This window comes from Bombina bombina, chromosome 7 (assembly GCF_027579735.1).
Source record: "Bombina bombina isolate aBomBom1 chromosome 7, aBomBom1.pri, whole genome shotgun sequence".
Lineage (NCBI taxonomy): Eukaryota > Metazoa > Chordata > Amphibia > Anura > Bombinatoridae > Bombina > Bombina bombina.
The window spans coordinates 133,817,487-133,836,383 of NC_069505.1; the positions used below are offsets into that span (position 1 = coordinate 133,817,487).

At 43.3% G+C, this 18,897-nt stretch overlaps 1 protein-coding gene across 1 annotated transcript in view; it reads right to left on the minus strand.

Moving 5' to 3' along the window:
• The window catches only part of LOC128636274 (cytoskeleton-associated protein 5-A), an 825,907-nt gene that overhangs the window by 411,069 nt on the left and 395,941 nt on the right, over positions 1-18,897 (minus strand). The window contains exons 8-11 of the mRNA XM_053689308.1: positions 7,458-7,634; positions 7,264-7,368; positions 6,846-6,956; positions 6,677-6,769 (exon numbers count right to left, since the gene is read on the minus strand). Of these exons, the coding sequence (XP_053545283.1) occupies positions 6,677-6,769; positions 6,846-6,956; positions 7,264-7,368; positions 7,458-7,634 (486 nt within the window). The remainder of the gene's footprint in view (positions 1-6,676; positions 6,770-6,845; positions 6,957-7,263; positions 7,369-7,457; positions 7,635-18,897) is intronic.

Sequence of the window (18,897 nt, forward strand, 5' to 3'; positions counted from 1 at the left end):
TGGCGCCTACCAGCCCCCGAAATGAACTCAGATGTCCGGTATATAGATAGGACTTATCGAGTGCAGCAAGCTTAAGCTTCCAGCCTCTGTCCTAGCTATGCGATGGCAATGAAGACTGCGCAACGGAGCGCGTGAAAATAGGCCCCGCCCACCGTGGGCGTACTGAATTGTGACTAGGACCCGCATGGGTCCAAACAAACATGCCTGCCGTAAAATAAAAGTAAAAAACATGCGCTCCTAATTCAGACCAAACCCCTGCATTCACAAAAAAACGCTTTAGTCCAGCGTCAAGCCCATACATAAGCCCTTCTATATAACTTCAGGCCATGAATTTAATAAAGTAATAAAGGGATTTCAGCTACACAAATATTTTTGTTAGTGCAAACTCCTTACCATTCCCCCTATAGGGGACAATGTCAGCCTGTTCTGGTATACCAAGTCTCCTCAGAAAACAAAAGACTGCACATACCTCAAAGTTGCTTGTAGCAAGACACCGGTCTCCACACTGAAGATTATCTCACACATACCTTCAGCTACTTTGTGGAAACCATTATGGATCTTAGATAATGTTTGCTAAGATCATAAACATCAGGGCAGAAAATAATGTCTCCACTTCTCCTTGTGAAGCAATAGACTGACTATTTCCCCCTGAGGAAAATAGCGCACTCTGGCACTATTTTAAAATAAAAAAACTTCTTGATTGAAGAATCTAAACTAACACCTCACTTTACCTCTTCCTATTACTAACACAGGCAAAGAGAATGACTGGGGGTGGATGGAAGGGAGGGGCTATATATACAGTTCTGCTGTGGTGCTTTTTGCCACTTCCTGTTAGCAGGAGGTTAATATCCCACAAGGATGAAACCCGTGGACTCATCATATCTTGTAGAAGAAATTACTCTGTCTACCCCTCTGCTTAGACGTTTTATCCTGAGGTAGTAGGTGAACCTTGCCTCCCGTAATGTCAGAAATTATCTCTTTCAAGTCAGGCCCGAATAGGGTCTTTCCCTTGAAAGGAATAGCCAAAAGCTTAGATTTAGAGGACACATCCGCAGACCAAGATTTTAACCATAAGGCTCTGCGCGCTAAAACGGAAAAACCTGCATTCTTAGCCGCCAATTTGGCAATCTGGAAGGCGGCATCCGTAACAAAAAAAATTAGCCTGCTTAAGGGCCTTTATTCTATCCATTATTTCCTCTAAAGAAGTCTCAGTCTTAAGGGACTCTAAGGCGTCAAACCAAAAGGCAGCCGCAGTTTTGACTGGTACAATGCAAGCCGTCGGTTGTAATAGAAACCCTTGATGAATAGCTTTTTTAGAAGACCCTCCAAATTTTTAACCATAGAGTCTTTAAAAGCACAACTGTCCTCAATATGGATAGTCGTACGCTTAGCCAGGGTAGATATAGCTCCTTCCACCTTAGGGACCGTTTGACAAGAATCCCGAAAAGTGTCAGCTATAGGGTACATTTTCTTAAAGGTAGGGGGAAGGTGAAAACGGAATACCCGGTCTTTCCCATTCCTGTTTAATAATTTCCGAAAATTCTCCTAGGAACCGGAAAAACATCAGAGTAAGCAGGCACCTCTAAGTATTTGTCCATCTTACACAATTTCTCTGGTGGCACCACAATAGAGTCACAGTCGTCCAGAGTCAAAGCCTCCCGCAACAGACGGAGGTGTTCAAGCTTAAATCTAAAGGACATCACGTCCGAATCTGCCTGGGGCAATGTACTACCAGAGTCAGACAATTCCCCTTCAGAGAGATTCTCCCTACCTCCCACTTCAGAGCCCTGGGAGTGTATGTCGGAGATCGCCATCAGAGAGTCAGAAGTCGTCTGGACCACCTGTTCCTCTCTTCTACCACGTTTGCCCTGTAACACTGGTAACTTAGACAAAACTTCTGTAAGAGTGGATGACATAACTGCCCCCATATTCTGTAAGGTAAATGAGGCGTACGCAGTTGATGGCGCCTGAGCGGGTGTTAAAGGCTGTGACGCTTGGGGAGAAATTTGCGGCATACCCCGAGTCTCATCAAGAAGCATCCTTAGATATGTTATCGTTAAAGAAAATCTGGTCTTTAAACTGTAAAGCCCTCTCAGTAGATGAGGGACAAAATGTAAGAGGGGGTTCCACATTGGCAGCTAAACACATAGAACAAGTATGTTCCAGTAGGTCAGCCATGCTAAAAAGAAAAACAAAGTGCAATATAGGTCGTATACAGCTATTGAAATAAAAAAAAAAAAAAAAAAAGTGCTGTGCCTTTAAATTGTAAAACGATATAAATTTTACTGCAAGCGTTCAACAATTGGAATAGGAAGTTGATATAACAGAGCCTATTCACATTCGCTAGGTTACAATAGCCCTTATTATTGCTATGACTAAAAATAACCCCTGCACCAAGCCACAGCTCTGCTGTGGCGCCTACCTTTCTCTCAACCAACAAGGAGACCCTCCGAGAAATGCTGCCTAAGACCGCTTGCGATTTTGATCAACTAAGGCCAAGCGGACATAGGAAACACAGGAGCTTCAAATACAACTGCTGCCTAAGACCTCCGTGACTGTCGGAAGCCGGAAAAACAAATGCGCGACTAAGCGTGCGAACTTAAGCCCCGCCCTTCATGGGCGGTATAAGAAAAAAACCCATAGAAACAACCGCGTGGGAATATTAATGTCGGGTAGACCCAACTGTAATAACCAATGTATCCCTTCAGAAAACTGTGCCAAAATGAATAATACAGCCACAGAGTCATAACTCCCCAAACAGACCCCAGCGTCAGCCTTCAGATAAAGAGTCACCGGTCCTGTCTTAATAAAACCGGGTCATATATACACCAACCCACTGCAATACACATAAGTATATAAAAGGGGAATTTATTGCTAAACAACTAAACACTCTTGTAAGTTGATTACCCCCTTTTGTGTTGTAGCAAGTAACGTCCAGTCTGTTCTGAGCTACACTGTTTCCCCAGAATAAAAAAGACTGTACATACAGCAGTGTTGATCACAATGTGTACCTGTCCCACACGAAGAAGAGGTCTCTTGTCATCACCTCCTGTAGTTCTGTGGGGACAGACAGGGCCTTATGTAATATCTGATAAGACCATCAGCAGGGCAGCACCAGCATGGGGAGTTAACAGAGAATGTAGAATCTCCTCAGTTCCCATTGTTGAAACACCTGATGCTCTCCCCTGAGAAAAATAGTACTCACTGGCACCATTTAAAAAACAGTAAAATCTTGATTGAAGAATCTAAACTAACACCTCACTTTACCTCTTCCTACACTAACACAGGCAAAGAGAATGACTGGGGTGGGAGGGAAGGGAGGAGCTTTCTATACAGCTCTGCTGTGGTGCTCTTTGCCTCCTCCTGCTGACCAGGAGGCGATATCCCATAAGGATGAAATCTGTGGACTCATCTTGTAAAACAAGACATAATTTATGTAAGAACTTACCTGATAAATTCATTTCTTTCATAGTGGCAAGTGTCCATGAGCTAGTGACGTATGGGATATACAATCCTACCAGGAGGGGCAAAGTTTACCAAACCTCAAAATGCCTATAAATACACATCACTCATACTTAAGTTTAACGTGTCGCCAAGAAGGTGAGGTGTAAAAGGAGGAGTAAAAAGAATACAAAAAGAGGATCTGGAAAAAATAAAGTGCTGTATACAAAAAAAAAAACACAAAATAGGGTGGGTCTCATGGACTCTTGCCACTATGAAAGAAATGAATTTATCAGGTAAGTTCTTACATAAATTATGTTTTAAGTGGCAAGAGTCCATGAGCTAGTGACATATGGGAAGCCCACAGAAGTCACTAGAAAGGGAGGGCTAAAATAAAAACGGTTACTTCCTCTGAAAAAATTAAATCCAAATAAATAAGTTTTTTTAAATTTAAAAAAACTCAAATCATAGGCAAAAGGAATCAAACTGAGACAGCTGCCTGAAGAACTTTCTACCAAAGACTGCTTCTGAAGAAGCAAATACATCAAAATGGTAAAATTTAGTAAATTTATGCAAAGACCACCAAGTTGCTGCTTTGCCAATCTGATCAACTGAAGCTGCATCCTTAAAAGCCCAAGTAGCAGCAAGTGAACTGGTAGAATGAGCTGTAATTCTGAGGCAGAGACTGTCCCGTCTCCAAAAAAGCCTTGTGAAAAGTTTCAATCAAGATGCCAAACAAAGGCAGAGGCTTTCTGACCTTTCCTGGAACCAGAGAAAATAACTAATAGACTAGAAGTCTTTCTGAAATCCTTGGTAGCTTCAACATAGTATTTCAAAGCTCTTACCACATCAAAAAAATGAAGAGATCTCAAGAGTATTCTTAGGATTAGGACACAAAGGAGGAACAACAATTTCCTTATTAATGTTGTTAGAATTCACAACGTATGCAAACATTTAAAAAGAAGTCCGCAAAACAGCTTTTTTCTTGATGGAATATCAGATGACTCACAAGAAAGCAGACATTTCAAAAACTCTTCTAGCAGAAGAGATAGCCAAAAGAAATGACACTTTCCAAGAAAGTAATTTAATATCCAGAGAATGAATAGGCTCAGAAGGAGGAGCCTGTAAAATCTTCAAAATTGAGACTCCAAGGAGGAGAAATAGATTTAATAACATGTTTGATATGAATCAAAGCCTGAACAAAACAGTGAATATCAGGAAGTTTAGCAATCTGTCTATGAAATAAGACAGAAAGAGCAGAAATTTGTCCTTACAAGGTATTTGCAGACAACCCCTTATCCAAACCATCCTAAAGAAACTAAAATCCTAGGAATTCTGAAAGAATGCCAAGAATAATTATGAGTTTATAGGTTTTTCAAACCAGATGATAAAATTTCCTTAAAACAGACTTACGAGCCAATATCATAGTGCTAATTACTGAGTCAGAGAAACCTCTATGACTAAGTACTAAGCGTTCAATTTCCATGCCTTCAAATCAGATTTGAGATCCTGATGGAAAAACGGCCCTTGAGACAGAAGATCTGGCCTTAAAGGAAGTGACCAAGGCTGGCAACTGGACATCCAAACAAGATCCACATGCCAAAACCTGTGAGGCCATGCTGGTGCTATCATAAACACATGAGATTGTTCAATTATGATCTTGGAGATCACCCTTGGAAGAAGAACCAGAAAAATATAAGCTGGTTGATAAAACCAAGGAACTGTTAAGGTATCCACCATCTCCGCCTGAGGATCCCTGGACAGGTATCTGGGAAGCTTCTTGTTTAGACGAGAGGCCATCAGACCTAATTCTGGAAGGCCCCACACATCTGTACAAGATGAACACATCTGGATGGAGACCACACCCCCGGGATGCCAAGTCTGACGGCTGAGATAATACGCTTCCCAATTGTCTACACCTGGGATATGAATTGCAGAAATTAGACAGGAGTTGGATTACACCCAAGAAAGTATCCGAGATACTCTTCATTGCGGAAGGACTGCAGGTTCCTCCTTGATGATTGACATATGCTACTGTTGTGCTACTGTTTAAAAAAGAAAGTTCCCTCTTCAAAAGAGACCACGCCTGAAGAGCCCTGAAAATAGCACAGAGTTCTAAAATATTAATTGGTAACCTTGCCTCTTGAGGTTTCCAAACCCCTTGTGCTGTCAGAGACCCCCAAACAGCTCCCCAACCTGTAAGACTTGCATCTGTTGTGATCACAGTCTGGGTAGGACAAACAAATGAGGTCCCTTGAACAATAAGGTGATGGTCTAACCACCGTGTCAGAGAGTTGAATTTTGGGATTTAAGTATATCAATTGTGATATCCAAGTATAATACTTGCACCATTGGTGCAACATGCAAAGCTGTAGAGGTCTCATATGAAAACGATCAAAGGGGATCGAGTCCGATGCTGCAGTCATGAGACCTAAAACTTCCATGCACATAGCCACTGAAGGGAATGATAGAGACTGAAGGTTTAGACAAGCTAAAACTAAACTTCATTCGTCTCTTGTCTGTCAGAGAAAGGAGTCATGGACACTGAATCTATCTGGAAACCTAAAAAGGTGACCCTTGTCTGAGGAATCAAGAAACTTTTGTAAATTGATCCTTCAACCATGTTTTTAAAGGGAGGCGCAGTGATAATTGTACCCCACAAGTTCCCATTGCTTGAAAGCCACCACTGCTCTACTGAAGAGACTGATATGGACTACGGCTACACCCTAGGACAAAGCAGAACAATCTTGCACTGCTGAAAAATAATGAAATCTTGCTTGAAGAATCTTCTTTCCAACACCTAAACTTTACCACTTCCTTGCTCTAACGTAGGCAAAGAGAATGACTGGGGTTGGAGGGAATTGAGGTGATATTTAACAGCTTTGCTGTGGTGCTCTTTGCCGCCTCCTGCTGGGCAGGAGTGATATTCCCAATAGTAATTAGATGATCCGTGGACTCACCGTGTCATTAGAAAGAACGTAAGTTACAGCGCATCTTCATTAGAAGTGATCAATTAAAGTCCTTCTAAAATATCACTAACATTCAGGACCTGAATATAAAAATGTGGAAAGTTTACCATCACCAAGTACAATATAATAACATTTTTCTCTTATAAAATAAGAAATTATTTTATTGCCTCCACCCGACTACTTCAGAATGCCACCTGTCTGAAAAAATCCTCTATAAGGGAACACGGAATCTGTTTAAATAACCTGACCCGCACTCTGCAACTCACCTGAAAGTTTGTTTCCTTAAAGCCAGGTTTCTTAGCCAGCATTTTGACTAGTGCTTGGCAGGGGATGTCATTCCTCTCCATTACTTCAACAGACTGAAACAAAAAAACTTGATATAATAAGCAGTACAAGCATTTAAGCACACGCTTGCATTTATAAAGAGTTTCTTACCTTCTGGAATTCCTCCATGCTAGCAAGTCTCTCCTTCCAGTTACTGCTATCCAGGTGCTGCATGCAGGGTGCTGGGAGAACAGCTGCTGCTTTCTCTTCACAGGCCTCTGGCTACAACACACCCAAAAATGTAACTACCCACAAACTGTGCAGACAAGGCACTAGAAATGCCTAAAGTATAAAAATGTCATAAGACCAAAATAAAAGGGACATTAAACACATTTTATAATCATAGTATTGAGGTTATTCTCCCCTCCTAGTCCTGGGTGCCGCCATGTTTAAATCTTTCACCACACTAGTACTGACCTATTTGCACATATGCAGTAACTCTCCTTCAGATACCTGCAGAATAACCTACGTTGCATAATGGCAGCACCAATCATTATTTAAAGCCTGGATCTTTTCAGTATGTACTTACAGAGAGTTCCTGCTCGATAATTTCTTTTGTTTCCATGGCTCCTTTCTTTCCCTTTGCTGCTCCTGTAGACGCAGGGGCTTTAGCTTTCTTTACAGGGCCACCAGCCTAAAAAGTTTTTTAAAATAAGTGAGTTTTAAAGCAGAGATCTAGAATAGCTTATTTGAAGAGTACTTTAGAGCAAATATCAAACGTACTTTGACAGCGGGGACCTTTTTAGGCGGTGCTCCAGGTTTAGCAATATCTTTAACATCCTTCTCACCAGATGTGGGTTTTCCTGGGGCAGCAGTAGGTGCTTTGATTTCCTTCTTATCTCCAGAAGCTCCTCCCTTCTTGCCATAGGCAAGTTCTGCTTTATCTGCACACTCTTTAATCTAAACGTGGGAGATTTATTAAAGTTAAAAAAAAAAAAAAAAAAAAATAGATGAGATACTCATCTAAATTCTGATAAAAAAAAAAGGAGATTTATGCTTACCTGATAAATTGATTTCTTCTATGATACGACAAGTCCACGGATTCATCCTTTACTTGTGGGATATTATCCTCCTGCTAACAGGAAGTGGCAAAGAGCACCACAGCAGAGCTGTCTATATAGCTCCTCCCTTGACTCCACCCCTCTAGTCATTCGACCGAAGGTATAGGAAGAAAAAGGAGAAACTAAAAGGTGCAGAGGTGACTGAAGTTTTAAACCAAAAAATATAATCTGTCTTAAATTGACAGGGTGGGTCGTGGACTTGTCGTATCATAGAAGAAAATCAGGTAAGCATAAATTTCCTTTTCTTCTATAAGATACGACGAGTCCACGGATTCATCCTTTACTTGTGGGATACAATACCAAAGCTACAGGACACTGATGAACGGGAGGGACAAGACAGATACCTAAACAGAAGGCACCACTGCTTGAAGAACTTTTCTCACCAAAAAAAAACCTCCGAATAAGCTACAGTATCAAATTTGTAAAATATGGAAAAGGTATGAAGGGAAGACCAAGTCGCAGCCTTACAAATCTGTTCAACAGAAGCATCGTTTTTAAAAGCCCATGTGGAAGCCACCGCTCTAGTAGAATGAGCTGTAATTTTTTCAGGAGGCTGCTGTCCAGCAGTCTCGTATGCCAAACGGATGATGCTTTTCAGCCAAAAAAAGAGGTAGCCGTAGCTTTTTGACCTCTACGCTTTCCAGAATAGACAGCAGAGAAGATGTTTGACGGAAATCCTTGGTCGCTTGCAAGTAAAACTTCAAAGCACGAACCACGTCCAAGTTATGTAACAGACGCTCCTTCTTAGAAGGGTTAGGACACAGAAGGATCAACAATTTCCTGATTAATATTCTTATTTGAAACAACCTTAGGAAGAAATCCAGGTTTAGTACGCAAAACCACCTTATCAGAATGGAATATAAGATAAGGCGAGTCGCATTGTAACGCAGATAGCTCAGAAACTCTTCAAGCAGAAGAGATAGCAACTAAAAAACAGAATTTATGTTTACCTGATAAATTACTTTCTCCAACGGTGTGTCCGGTCCACGGCGTCATCCTTACTTGTGGGATATTCTCTTCCCCAACAGGAAATGGCAAAGAGCCCAGCAAAGCTGGTCACATGATCCCTCCTAGGCTCCGCCTACCCCAGTCATTCGACCGACGTTAAGGAGGAATATTTGCATAGGAGAAACCATATGATACCGTGGTGACTGTAGTTAAAGAAAATAAATTATCAGACCTGATTAAAAAACCAGGGCGGGCCGTGGACCGGACACACCGTTGGAGAAAGTAATTTATCAGGTAAACATAAATTCTGTTTTCTCCAACATAGGTGTGTCCGGTCCACGGCGTCATCCTTACTTGTGGGAACCAATACCAAAGCTTTAGGACACGGATGATGGGAGGGAGCAAATCAGGTCACCTAAATGGAAGGCACCACGGCTTGCAAAACCTTTCTCCCAAAAATAGCCTCAGAAGAAGCAAAAGTATCAAACTTGTAAAATTTGGTAAAAGTGTGCAGTGAAGACCAAGTCGCTGCCCTACATATCTGATCAACAGAAGCCTCGTTCTTGAAGGCCCATGTGGAAGCCACAGCCCTAGTGGAATGAGCTGTGATTCTTTCGGGAGGCTGCCGTCCGGCAGTCTCGTAAGCCAATCTGATGATGCTTTTAATCCAAAAAGAGAGAGAGGTAGAAGTTGCCTTTTGACCTCTCCTTTTACCGGAATAAACAACAAACAAGGAAGATGTTTGTCTAAAATCCTTTGTAGCATCTAAATAGAATTTTAGAGCGCGAACAACATCCAAATTGTGCAACAAACGTTCCTTCTTCGAAACTGGTTTCGGACACAGAGAAGGTACGATAATCTCCTGGTTAATGTTTTTGTTAGAAACAACTTTTGGAAGAAAACCAGGTTTAGTACGTAAAACCACCTTATCTGCATGGAACACCAGATAAGGAGGAGAACACTGCAGAGCAGATAATTCTGAAACTCTTCTAGCAGAAGAAATTGCAACCAAAAACAAAACTTTCCAAGATAATAACTTAATATCAACGGAATGTAAGGGTTCAAACGGAACCCCCTGAAGAACTGAAAGAACTAAGTTGAGACTCCAAGGAGGAGTCAAAGGTTTGTAAACAGGCTTGATTCTAACCAGAGCCTGAACAAAGGCTTGAACATCTGGCACAGCTGCCAGCCTTTTGTGAAGTAACACAGACAAGGCAGAAATCTGTCCCTTCAGGGAACTTGCAGATAATCCTTTTTCCAATCCTTCTTGAAGGAAGGATAGAATCTTAGGAATCTTAACCTTGTCCCAAGGGAATCCTTTAGATTCACACCAACAGATATATTTTTTTCCAAATTTTGTGGTAAATCTTTCTAGTTACAGGCTTTCTGGCCTGAACAAGAGTATCGATAACAGAATCTGAGAACCCTCGCTTCGATAAGATCAAGCGTTCAATCTCCAAGCAGTCAGCTGGAGTGAGACCAGATTCGGATGTTCGAACGGACCTTGAACAAGAAGGTCTCGTCTCAAAGGTAGCTTCCATGGTGGAGCCGATGACATATTCACCAGATCTGCATACCAAGTCCTGCGTGGCCACGCAGGAGCTATCAAGATCACCGACGCCCTTTCCTGATTGATCCTGGCTACCAGCCTGGGGATGAGAGGAAACGGCGGGAATACATAAGCTAGTTTGAAGGTCCAAGGTGCTACTAGTGCATCCACTAGAGCCGCCTTGGGATCCCTGGATCTGTACCCGTAGCAAGGAACTTTGAAGTTCTGACGAGAGGCCATCAGATCCATGTCTGGAATGCCCCACAGTTGAGTGACTTGGGCAAAGATTTCCGGATGGAGTTCCCACTCCCCCGGATGCAATGTCTGACGACTCAGAAAATCCGCTTCCCAATTTTCCACTCCTGGGATGTGGATAGCAGACAGGTGGCAGGAGTGAGACTCCGCCCATAGAATGATTTTGGTCACTTCTTCCATCGCCAGGGAACTCCTTGTTCCCCCCTGATGGTTGATGTACGCAACAGTTGTCATGTTGTCTGATTGAAACCGTATGAACTTGGCCCTCGCTAGCTGAGGCCAAGCCTTGAGAGCATTGAATATCGCTCTCAGTTCCAGAATATTTATCGGTAGAAGAGATTCTTCCCGAGACCAAAGACCCTGAGCTTTCAGGGATCCCCAGACCGCGCCCCAGCCCATCAGACTGGCGTCAGTCGTGACAATGACCCACTCTGGTCTGCGGAAGGTCATCCCTTGTGACAGGTTGTCCAGGGACAGCCACCAACGGAGTGAGTCTCTGGTCCTCTGATTTACTTGTATCCTCGGAGACAAGTTTGTATAGTCCCCATTCCACTGACTGAGCATGCACAGTTGTAATGGTCTTAGATGAATGCGCGCAAAAGGAACTATGTCCATTGCCGCTACCATCAAACCTATCACTTCCATGCACTGCGCTATGGAAGGAAGAGGAACGGAATGAAGTATCCGACAAGAGTCTAGAAGTTTTGTTTTTCTGGCCTCTGTCAGAAAAATCCTCATTTCTAAGGAGTCTATTATTGTTCCCAAGAAGGGAACCCTTGTTGACGGAGATAGAGAACTCTTTTCCACGTTCACTTTCCATCCGTGAGATCTGAGAAAGGCCAGGACGATGTCCGTGTGAGCCTTTACTTGAGGAAGGGACGACGCTTGAATCAGAATGTCGTCCAAGTAAGGTACTACAGCAATGCCCCTTGGTCTTAGCACAGCTAGAAGGGACCCTAGTACCTTTGTGAAAATCCTTGGAGCAGTGGCTAATCCGAAAGGAAGCGCCACGAACTGGTAATGCTTGTCCAGGAATGCGAACCTTAGGAACCGATGATGTTCCTTGTGGATAGGAATATGTAGATACGCATCCGTTAAATCCACCGTGGTCATGAATTGACCTTCCTGGATGGAAGGAAGAATTGTTCGAATGGTCTCCATTTTGAACGATGGAACCTTGAGAAACTTGTTTAAGATCTTGAGATCTAAGATTGGTCTGAACGTTCCCTCTTTTTTGGGAACTATGAACAGATTGGAGTAGAACCCCATCCCTTGTTCTCCTAATGGAACAGGATGAATCACTCCCATTTTTAACAGGTCTTCTACACAACGTAAGAATGCCTGTCTTTTTATGTGGTCTGAAGACAACTGAGACCTGTGGAACCTCCCCCTTGGGGGAAGCCCCTTGAATTCCAGAAGATAACCTTGGGAGACTATTTCTAGCGCCCAAGGATCCAGAACATCTCTTGCCCAAGCCTGAGCGAAGAGAGAGAGTCTGCCCCCCACCAGATCCGGTCCCGGATCGGGGGCCAACATTTCATGCTGTCTTGGTAGCAGTGGCAGGTTTCTTGGCCTGCTTTCCCTTGTTCCAGCCTTGCATTGGTCTCCAAGCTGGCTTGGCTTGAGAAGTATTACCCTCTTGCTTAGAGGACGTAGCACTTTGGGCTGGTCCGTTTCTACGAAAGGGACGAAAAACATAATTTATGCTTACCTGATAAATTCCTTTCTTCTGTTGTGTGATCAGTCCACGGGTCATCATTACTTCTGGGATATTATCTGCTCCCCTACAGGAAGTGCAAGAGGATTCACCCAGCAGAGTTGCTATATAGCTCCTCCCCTCTACGTCACCTCCAGTCATTCGACCAAAGACCAACGAGAAAGGAGAAGCCAAGGGTGTAGTGGTGACTGAATTATAATTTAAAAAATATTTACCTGCCTTAAAAAAACAGGGCGGGCCGTGGACTGATCACACAACAGAAGAAAGGAATTTATCAGGTAAGCATAAATTATGTTTTCTTCTGTTATGTGTGATCAGTCCACGGGTCATCATTACTTCTGGGATACCAATACCAAAGCAAAAGTACACAGATGACGGGAGGGATAGGCAGGCTCATTATACAGAAGGAACCACTGCCTGAAGAACCTTTCTCCCAAAAATAGCCTCCGAAGAAGCAAAAGTGTCAAATTTGTAAAATTTGGAAAAAGTATGAAGCGAAGACCAAGTTGCAGCCTTGCAAATCTGTTCAACAGAGGCCTCATTCTTAAAGGCCCAAGTGGAAGCCACAGCTCTAGTGGAATGAGCTGTAATTCTTTCAGGAGGCTGCTGTCCAGCAGTCTCATAGGCTAAACGTATTATGCTACGAAGCCAAAAAGAGAGAGAGGTAGCAGAAGCTTTTTGACCTCTCCTCTGTCCAGAATAAACGACAAACAGGGAAGAAGTTTGGCGAAAATCTTTAGTTGCCTGCAAGTAGAACTTGAGGGCACGAACTACATCCAGATTGTGTAGAATACGTTCCTTCTTTGAAGAAGGATTTGGACACAAGGATGGAACAACAATCTCTTGATTGATATTCCTGTTAGAGACAACCTTAGGTAAGAACCCAGGTTTAGTACGCAGAACTACCTTGTCTGAGTGAAAGATCAGATATGGAGAATCACAATGTAGGGCTGATAACTCAGAGACTCTTCGAGCCGAGGAAATAGCCATTAAAAATAGAACTTTCCAAGATAACAATTTTATATCAATGGAATGAAGGGGTTCAAACGGAACACCCTGTAAAACGTTAAGAACTAAGTTTAAACTCCATGGCGGAGCAACAGTTTTAAACACAGGCTTGATCCTAGCTAAAGCCTGACAAAAAGCCTGGATGTCTGAATTTTCTGACAGACGCCTGTGCAACAAGATGGACAGAGCTGAGATCTGTCCCCTTAATGAGCTAGCCGATAAACCCTTTTCTAAACCTTCTTGTAGAAAAGACAATATCCTAGGAATCCTAACCTTACTCCAGGAGTAATCTTTGGATTCACACCAGTATAGGTATTTACGCCATATTTTATGGTAAATCTTTCTGGTAACAGGCTTCCTAGCCTGTATCAGGGTATCAATAACCGACTCAGAAAAACCACGTTTTGATAAAATCAAGCGTTCAATTTCCAAGCAGTCAGCTTCAGAGAAGTTAGACTTTGATGTTTGAATGGACCCTGAATCAGAAGGTCCTGTCTTAGAGGTAGAGACCAAGGCGGACAGGATGACATGTCCACTAGATCTGCATACCAAGTCCTGCGCGGCCATGCAGGCGCTATTAGAATCACTGATGCTCTCTCCTGTTTGATTTTGGCAATCAATCGAGGAAGCAGCGGGAAGGGTGGAAACACATAAGCCATCCTGAAGTTCCAAGGTGCTGTCAAAGCATCTATCAGAACCGCTCCCGGATCCCTGGATCTGGATCCGTAGCGAGGAAGTTTGGCGTTCTGGCGAGACGCCATGAGATCTATCTCTGGTTTGCCCCAACGTCGAAGTATTTGGGCAAAGACCTCCGGATGAAGTTCCCACTCCCCCGGATGAAGAGTCTGGCGACTCAAGAAATCCGCCTCCCAGTTCTCCACTCCCGGGATGTGGATTGCTGATAGGTGGCAAGAGTGAGACTCTGCCCAGCGAATTATCTTTGATACTTCTATCATCGCTAGGGAGCTTCTTGTCCCTCCCTGATGGTTGATGTAAGCTACAGTCGTGATGTTGTCCGACTGAAACCTGATGAACCCCCGAGTCTTTAACTGGGGCCAAGCTAGAAGGGCATTGAGAACTGCTCTCAATTCCAGAATGTTTATTGGCAGGAGACTTTCCTCCTGACTCCATTGTCCCTGAGCCTTCAGAGAATTCCAGACAGCGCCCCAACCTAGAAGGCTGGCGTCTGTTGTTACAATTGTCCAGTCCGGCCTGCTGAACGGCATCCCCCTGGACAGATGTGGCCGAGAAAGCCACCATAGAAGAGAGTTTCTGGTCTCTTGATCCAGATTCAGAGTGGGGGACAAATCTGAGTAATCCCCATTCCACTGACTCAGCATGCACAATTGCAGCGGTCTGAGATGTAGGCGTGCAAAAGGTACTATGTCCATTGCTGCTACCATTAAGCCGATCACCTCCATGCATTGAGCTACTGACGGGAGTTGAATGGAATGAAGGACACGGCATGCATTTAGAAGCTTTGTTAATCTGTCTTCTGTCAGATAAATCTTCATTTCTACAGAATCTATAAGAGTTCCCAAGAATGGAACTCTTGTGAGAGGCAAGAGAGAACTCTTCTTTTCGTTCACTTTCCATCCATGCGACCTTAGAAATGCCAGAACTAACTCTGTATGAGACTTGGCAGTTTGAAAGCTTGAAGCTTGTATCAGAATGTCGTCTAGGTACGGAGCTACCGAAATTCCTCGCGGTCTCAGAACCGCTAGAAGGGCACCCAGAACCTTTGTGAAGATTCTTGGAGCCGTAGCCAATCCGAATGGAAGGGCTACAAACTGGTAATGCCTGTCTAAGAAGGCAAACCTTAGATACCGGTAATGATCTTTGTGAATCGGTATGTGAAGGTAAGCATCCTTTAAATCCACTGTGGTCATGTACTGACCCTTTTGGATCATGGGTAAAATTGTCCGAATAGTTTCCATTTTGAACGATGGAACTCTTAGGAATTTGTTTAGGATCTTTAAATCCAAGATTGGCCTGAAAGTTCCCTCTTTTTTGGGAACCACAAACAGGTTTGAGTAAAACCCTTGTCCTTGTTCCGACCGCGGAACCGGATGGATCACCCCCATAAATAATAGATCTTGTACACAGCGTAGAAACGCGTCTTTCTTTATTTGGTTTGTTGACAACCTTGACAGATGAAATCTCCCTCTTGGGGGAGATAATTTGAAGTCTAGAAGGTATCCCTGAGATATGATCTCTAGCGCCCAGGGATCCTGGACATCTCTTGCCCAAGCCTGGGCGAAGAGAGAGAGTCTGCCCCCCACTAGATCCGGTCCCGGATCGGGGGCCCTCGGTTCATGCTGTCTTAGGGGCAGCAGCAGGTTTTCTGGCCTGCTTGCTCTTATTCCAGGACTGGTTAGGTTTCCAGCCTTGTCTGTAACGAGCAACAGCTCCTTCCTGTTTTGGTGCAGTGGAAGTTGATGCTGCACCTGCTTTGAAATTCCGAAAGGGACGAAAATTAGACTGTCTAGCCTTAGCCTTGGCTTTGTCTTGAGGTAGAGCGTGGCCCTTACCTCCTGTAATGTCAGCGATAATTTCTTTCAAACCGGGCCCAAATAAAGTTTGCCCCTTGAAAGGTATATTAAGTAATTTGGACTTAGAAGTTACATCAGCCGACCAGGATTTTAACCACAGCGCCCTACGTGCCTGAATGGCGAATCCTGAATTCTTAGCCGTAAGTTTGGTTAAATGTACTACGGCCTCCGAAATGAATGAATTAGCTAGTTTAAGGACTCTAAGCCTGTCCGTAATGTCGTCCAGCGTAGCGGAACTAAGGTTCTCTTCCAGAGACTCAATCCAAAATGCTGCCGCAGCCGTAATCGGCGCGATGCATGCAAGGGGTTGCAATATAAAACCTTGTTGAACAAACATTTTCTTAAGGTAACCCTCTAATTTTTTATCCATAGGATCTGAAAAAGCACAGCTATCCTCCACCGGGATAGTGGTACGCTTAGCTAAAGTAGAAACTGCTCCCTCCACCTTAGGGACCGTTTGCCATAAGTCCCGTGTGGTGGCGTCTATTGGAAACATCTTTCTAAATATTGGAGGGGGTGAGAACGGCACACCGGGTCTATCCCACTCCTTGGTAACAATTTCAGTTAATCTCTTAGGTATAGGAAAAACGTCAGTACTCGCCGGTACCGCAAAGTATTTATCCAACCTACACATTTTCTCTGGTATTGCAACAGTGTTACAATCGTTAAGAGCCGCTAAGACCTCCCCTAGTAATACACGGAGGTTTTCCAATTTAAATTTAAAATTTGAAATATCTGAATCCAATCTGCTTGGATCAGAACAGTCACCTACAGAATGAAGCTCTCCGTCCTCATGCTCTGCAAGCTGTGACGCAGTATCAGACATGGCCCTAGAATTATCAGCGCACTCTGTTCTCACCCCAGAGTGATCACGCTTGCCTCTTAGTTCTGGTAACTTAGCCAAAACTTCAGTCATAACAGTAGCCATATCTTGTAATGTTATCTGTAATGGCTGCCCAGATGTACTAGGCGCCATAATATCACGCACCTCCCGGGCGGGAGACGCAGGTACTGACACGTGAGGCGAGTTAGACGGCATAACTCTCCCCTCGCTGTTTGGTGAAATTTGTTCAATTTGTACAGATTGGCTTTTATTTAAAGTAGCATCAATACAGTTAGTACATAAATTTCTATTGGGCTCCACCTTGGCATTGGAACAAATGACACAGGTATCTTCCTCTGAATCAGACATGTTTAACACACTAGCAATAAACATGCAACTTGGTTACAATCTTATTTAACAAAAACGTACTGTGCCTCAAAGAAGCACTAAACGATTAAATGACAGTTGAAATAATGAACTGAAAAACAGTTATAGCATCACTCTTTAAAAAAAACAACACAACTTGTTAGCAAAGGTTTGTTCCCATTAGTAAAGTAACACTAATTAAATTTTAAACATAAAAATCACAGCAACGTTTTAAAACACAGTCACTACATAAGTCTCACAGCTCTGCTGAGAGAATCTACCTCCCTTCAAAGAAGTTTGAAGACCCCTGAGTTCTGTTAGAGCTGAACCGGATCATGCAGAAAATACAAGAGTAACTGACTGGAAATTTTTGATGCGTAGCAAAGAGCGCCAAAAACGGCCCCTCCCCCTCACACACAGCAGTGAGAGAGAAACGAAACTGTCATAATCAAAACAATCAAACTGCCAAGTGGAAAAATAATGCCCAAATATTTATTCACTCAGTACCTCAGAAATGCAAACGATTCTACATTCCAGCAAAAACGTTTAACATGAATTAAATACCTATAAAAAGGTTTAATGTACTTTTACAGAGTAATTCCGGTGAAATACCATCCCCAGAATACTTACATACATGTCATTATAACGGTATGGCAGGATTTTCTCATCAATTCCATTCAGAAAATAAAAACTGCTACATACCTCAATGCAGATTCAACTGCCCGCTGTCCCCTGATCTGAAGCTTTTACCTCCCTCAGATGGCCGAGAAACAGCAATATGATCTTAACTACTCCGGTTAAAATCATAAGAAAAACTCTGGTAGATTCTTCTTCAAACTCTGCCAGAGAAGTAATAACACGCTCCGGTGCTATTGTAAAATAACAAACTTTTGATTGAAGTTATAAAAACTAAGTATAATCACCATAGTCCTCTCACACCTCCTATCTAGTCTTTGGGTGCAAGAGAATGACTGGAGGTGACGTAGAGGGGAGGAGCTATATAGCAACTCTGCTGGGTGAATCCTCTTGCACTTCCTGTAGGGGAGCAGATAATATCCCAGAAGTAATGATGACCCGTGGACTGATCACACATAACAGAAGAAATTAGGTTTATTTTTGGCCTTGAAAGGCCGATCCTGAGGAAGGGCGTGGCCCTTACCCCCAGTGATATCAGAGATAATCTCTTTCAAGTCAGGGCCAAACAGCGTTTTCCCCTTGAAAGGAATGTTAAGTAGCTTGTTCTTGGAAGACGCATCAGCTGACCAAGATTTCAACCAAAGCGCTCTGCGCGCCACAATAGCAAACCCAGAATTCTTAGCCGCTAACCTAGCCAATTGCAAAGTGGCGTCTAGGGTGAAAGAATTAGCCAATTTGAGAGCATTGATTCTGTCCATAATCTCCTCATAAGGAGGAGAATCACTATCGACCGCCTTTACCAGCTCATCGAACCAGAAACACGCGGCTGTAGCGACAGGGACAATGCATGAAATTGGTTGAAGAAGGTAACCCTGCTGAACAAACATCTTTTTAAGTAAACCTTCTAATTTTTTATCCATAGGATCTTTGAAAGCACAACTATCTTCTATGGGTATAGTGGTGCGTTTGTTTAAAGTGGAAACCGCTCCCTCGACCTTGGGGACTGTCTGCCATAAGTCCTTTCTGGGGTCGACCATAGGAAACAATTTTTTAAATATGGGGGGAGGGACGAAAGGAATACCGGGCCTTTCCCATTCTTTATTTACAATGTCCGCCACCCGCTTGGGTATAGGAAAAGCTTCTGGGAGCCCCGGGACCTCTAGGAACTTGTCCATTTTACATAGTTTCTCTGGGATGACCAACTTGTCACAATCATCCAGAGTGGATAATACCTCCTTAAGCAGAATG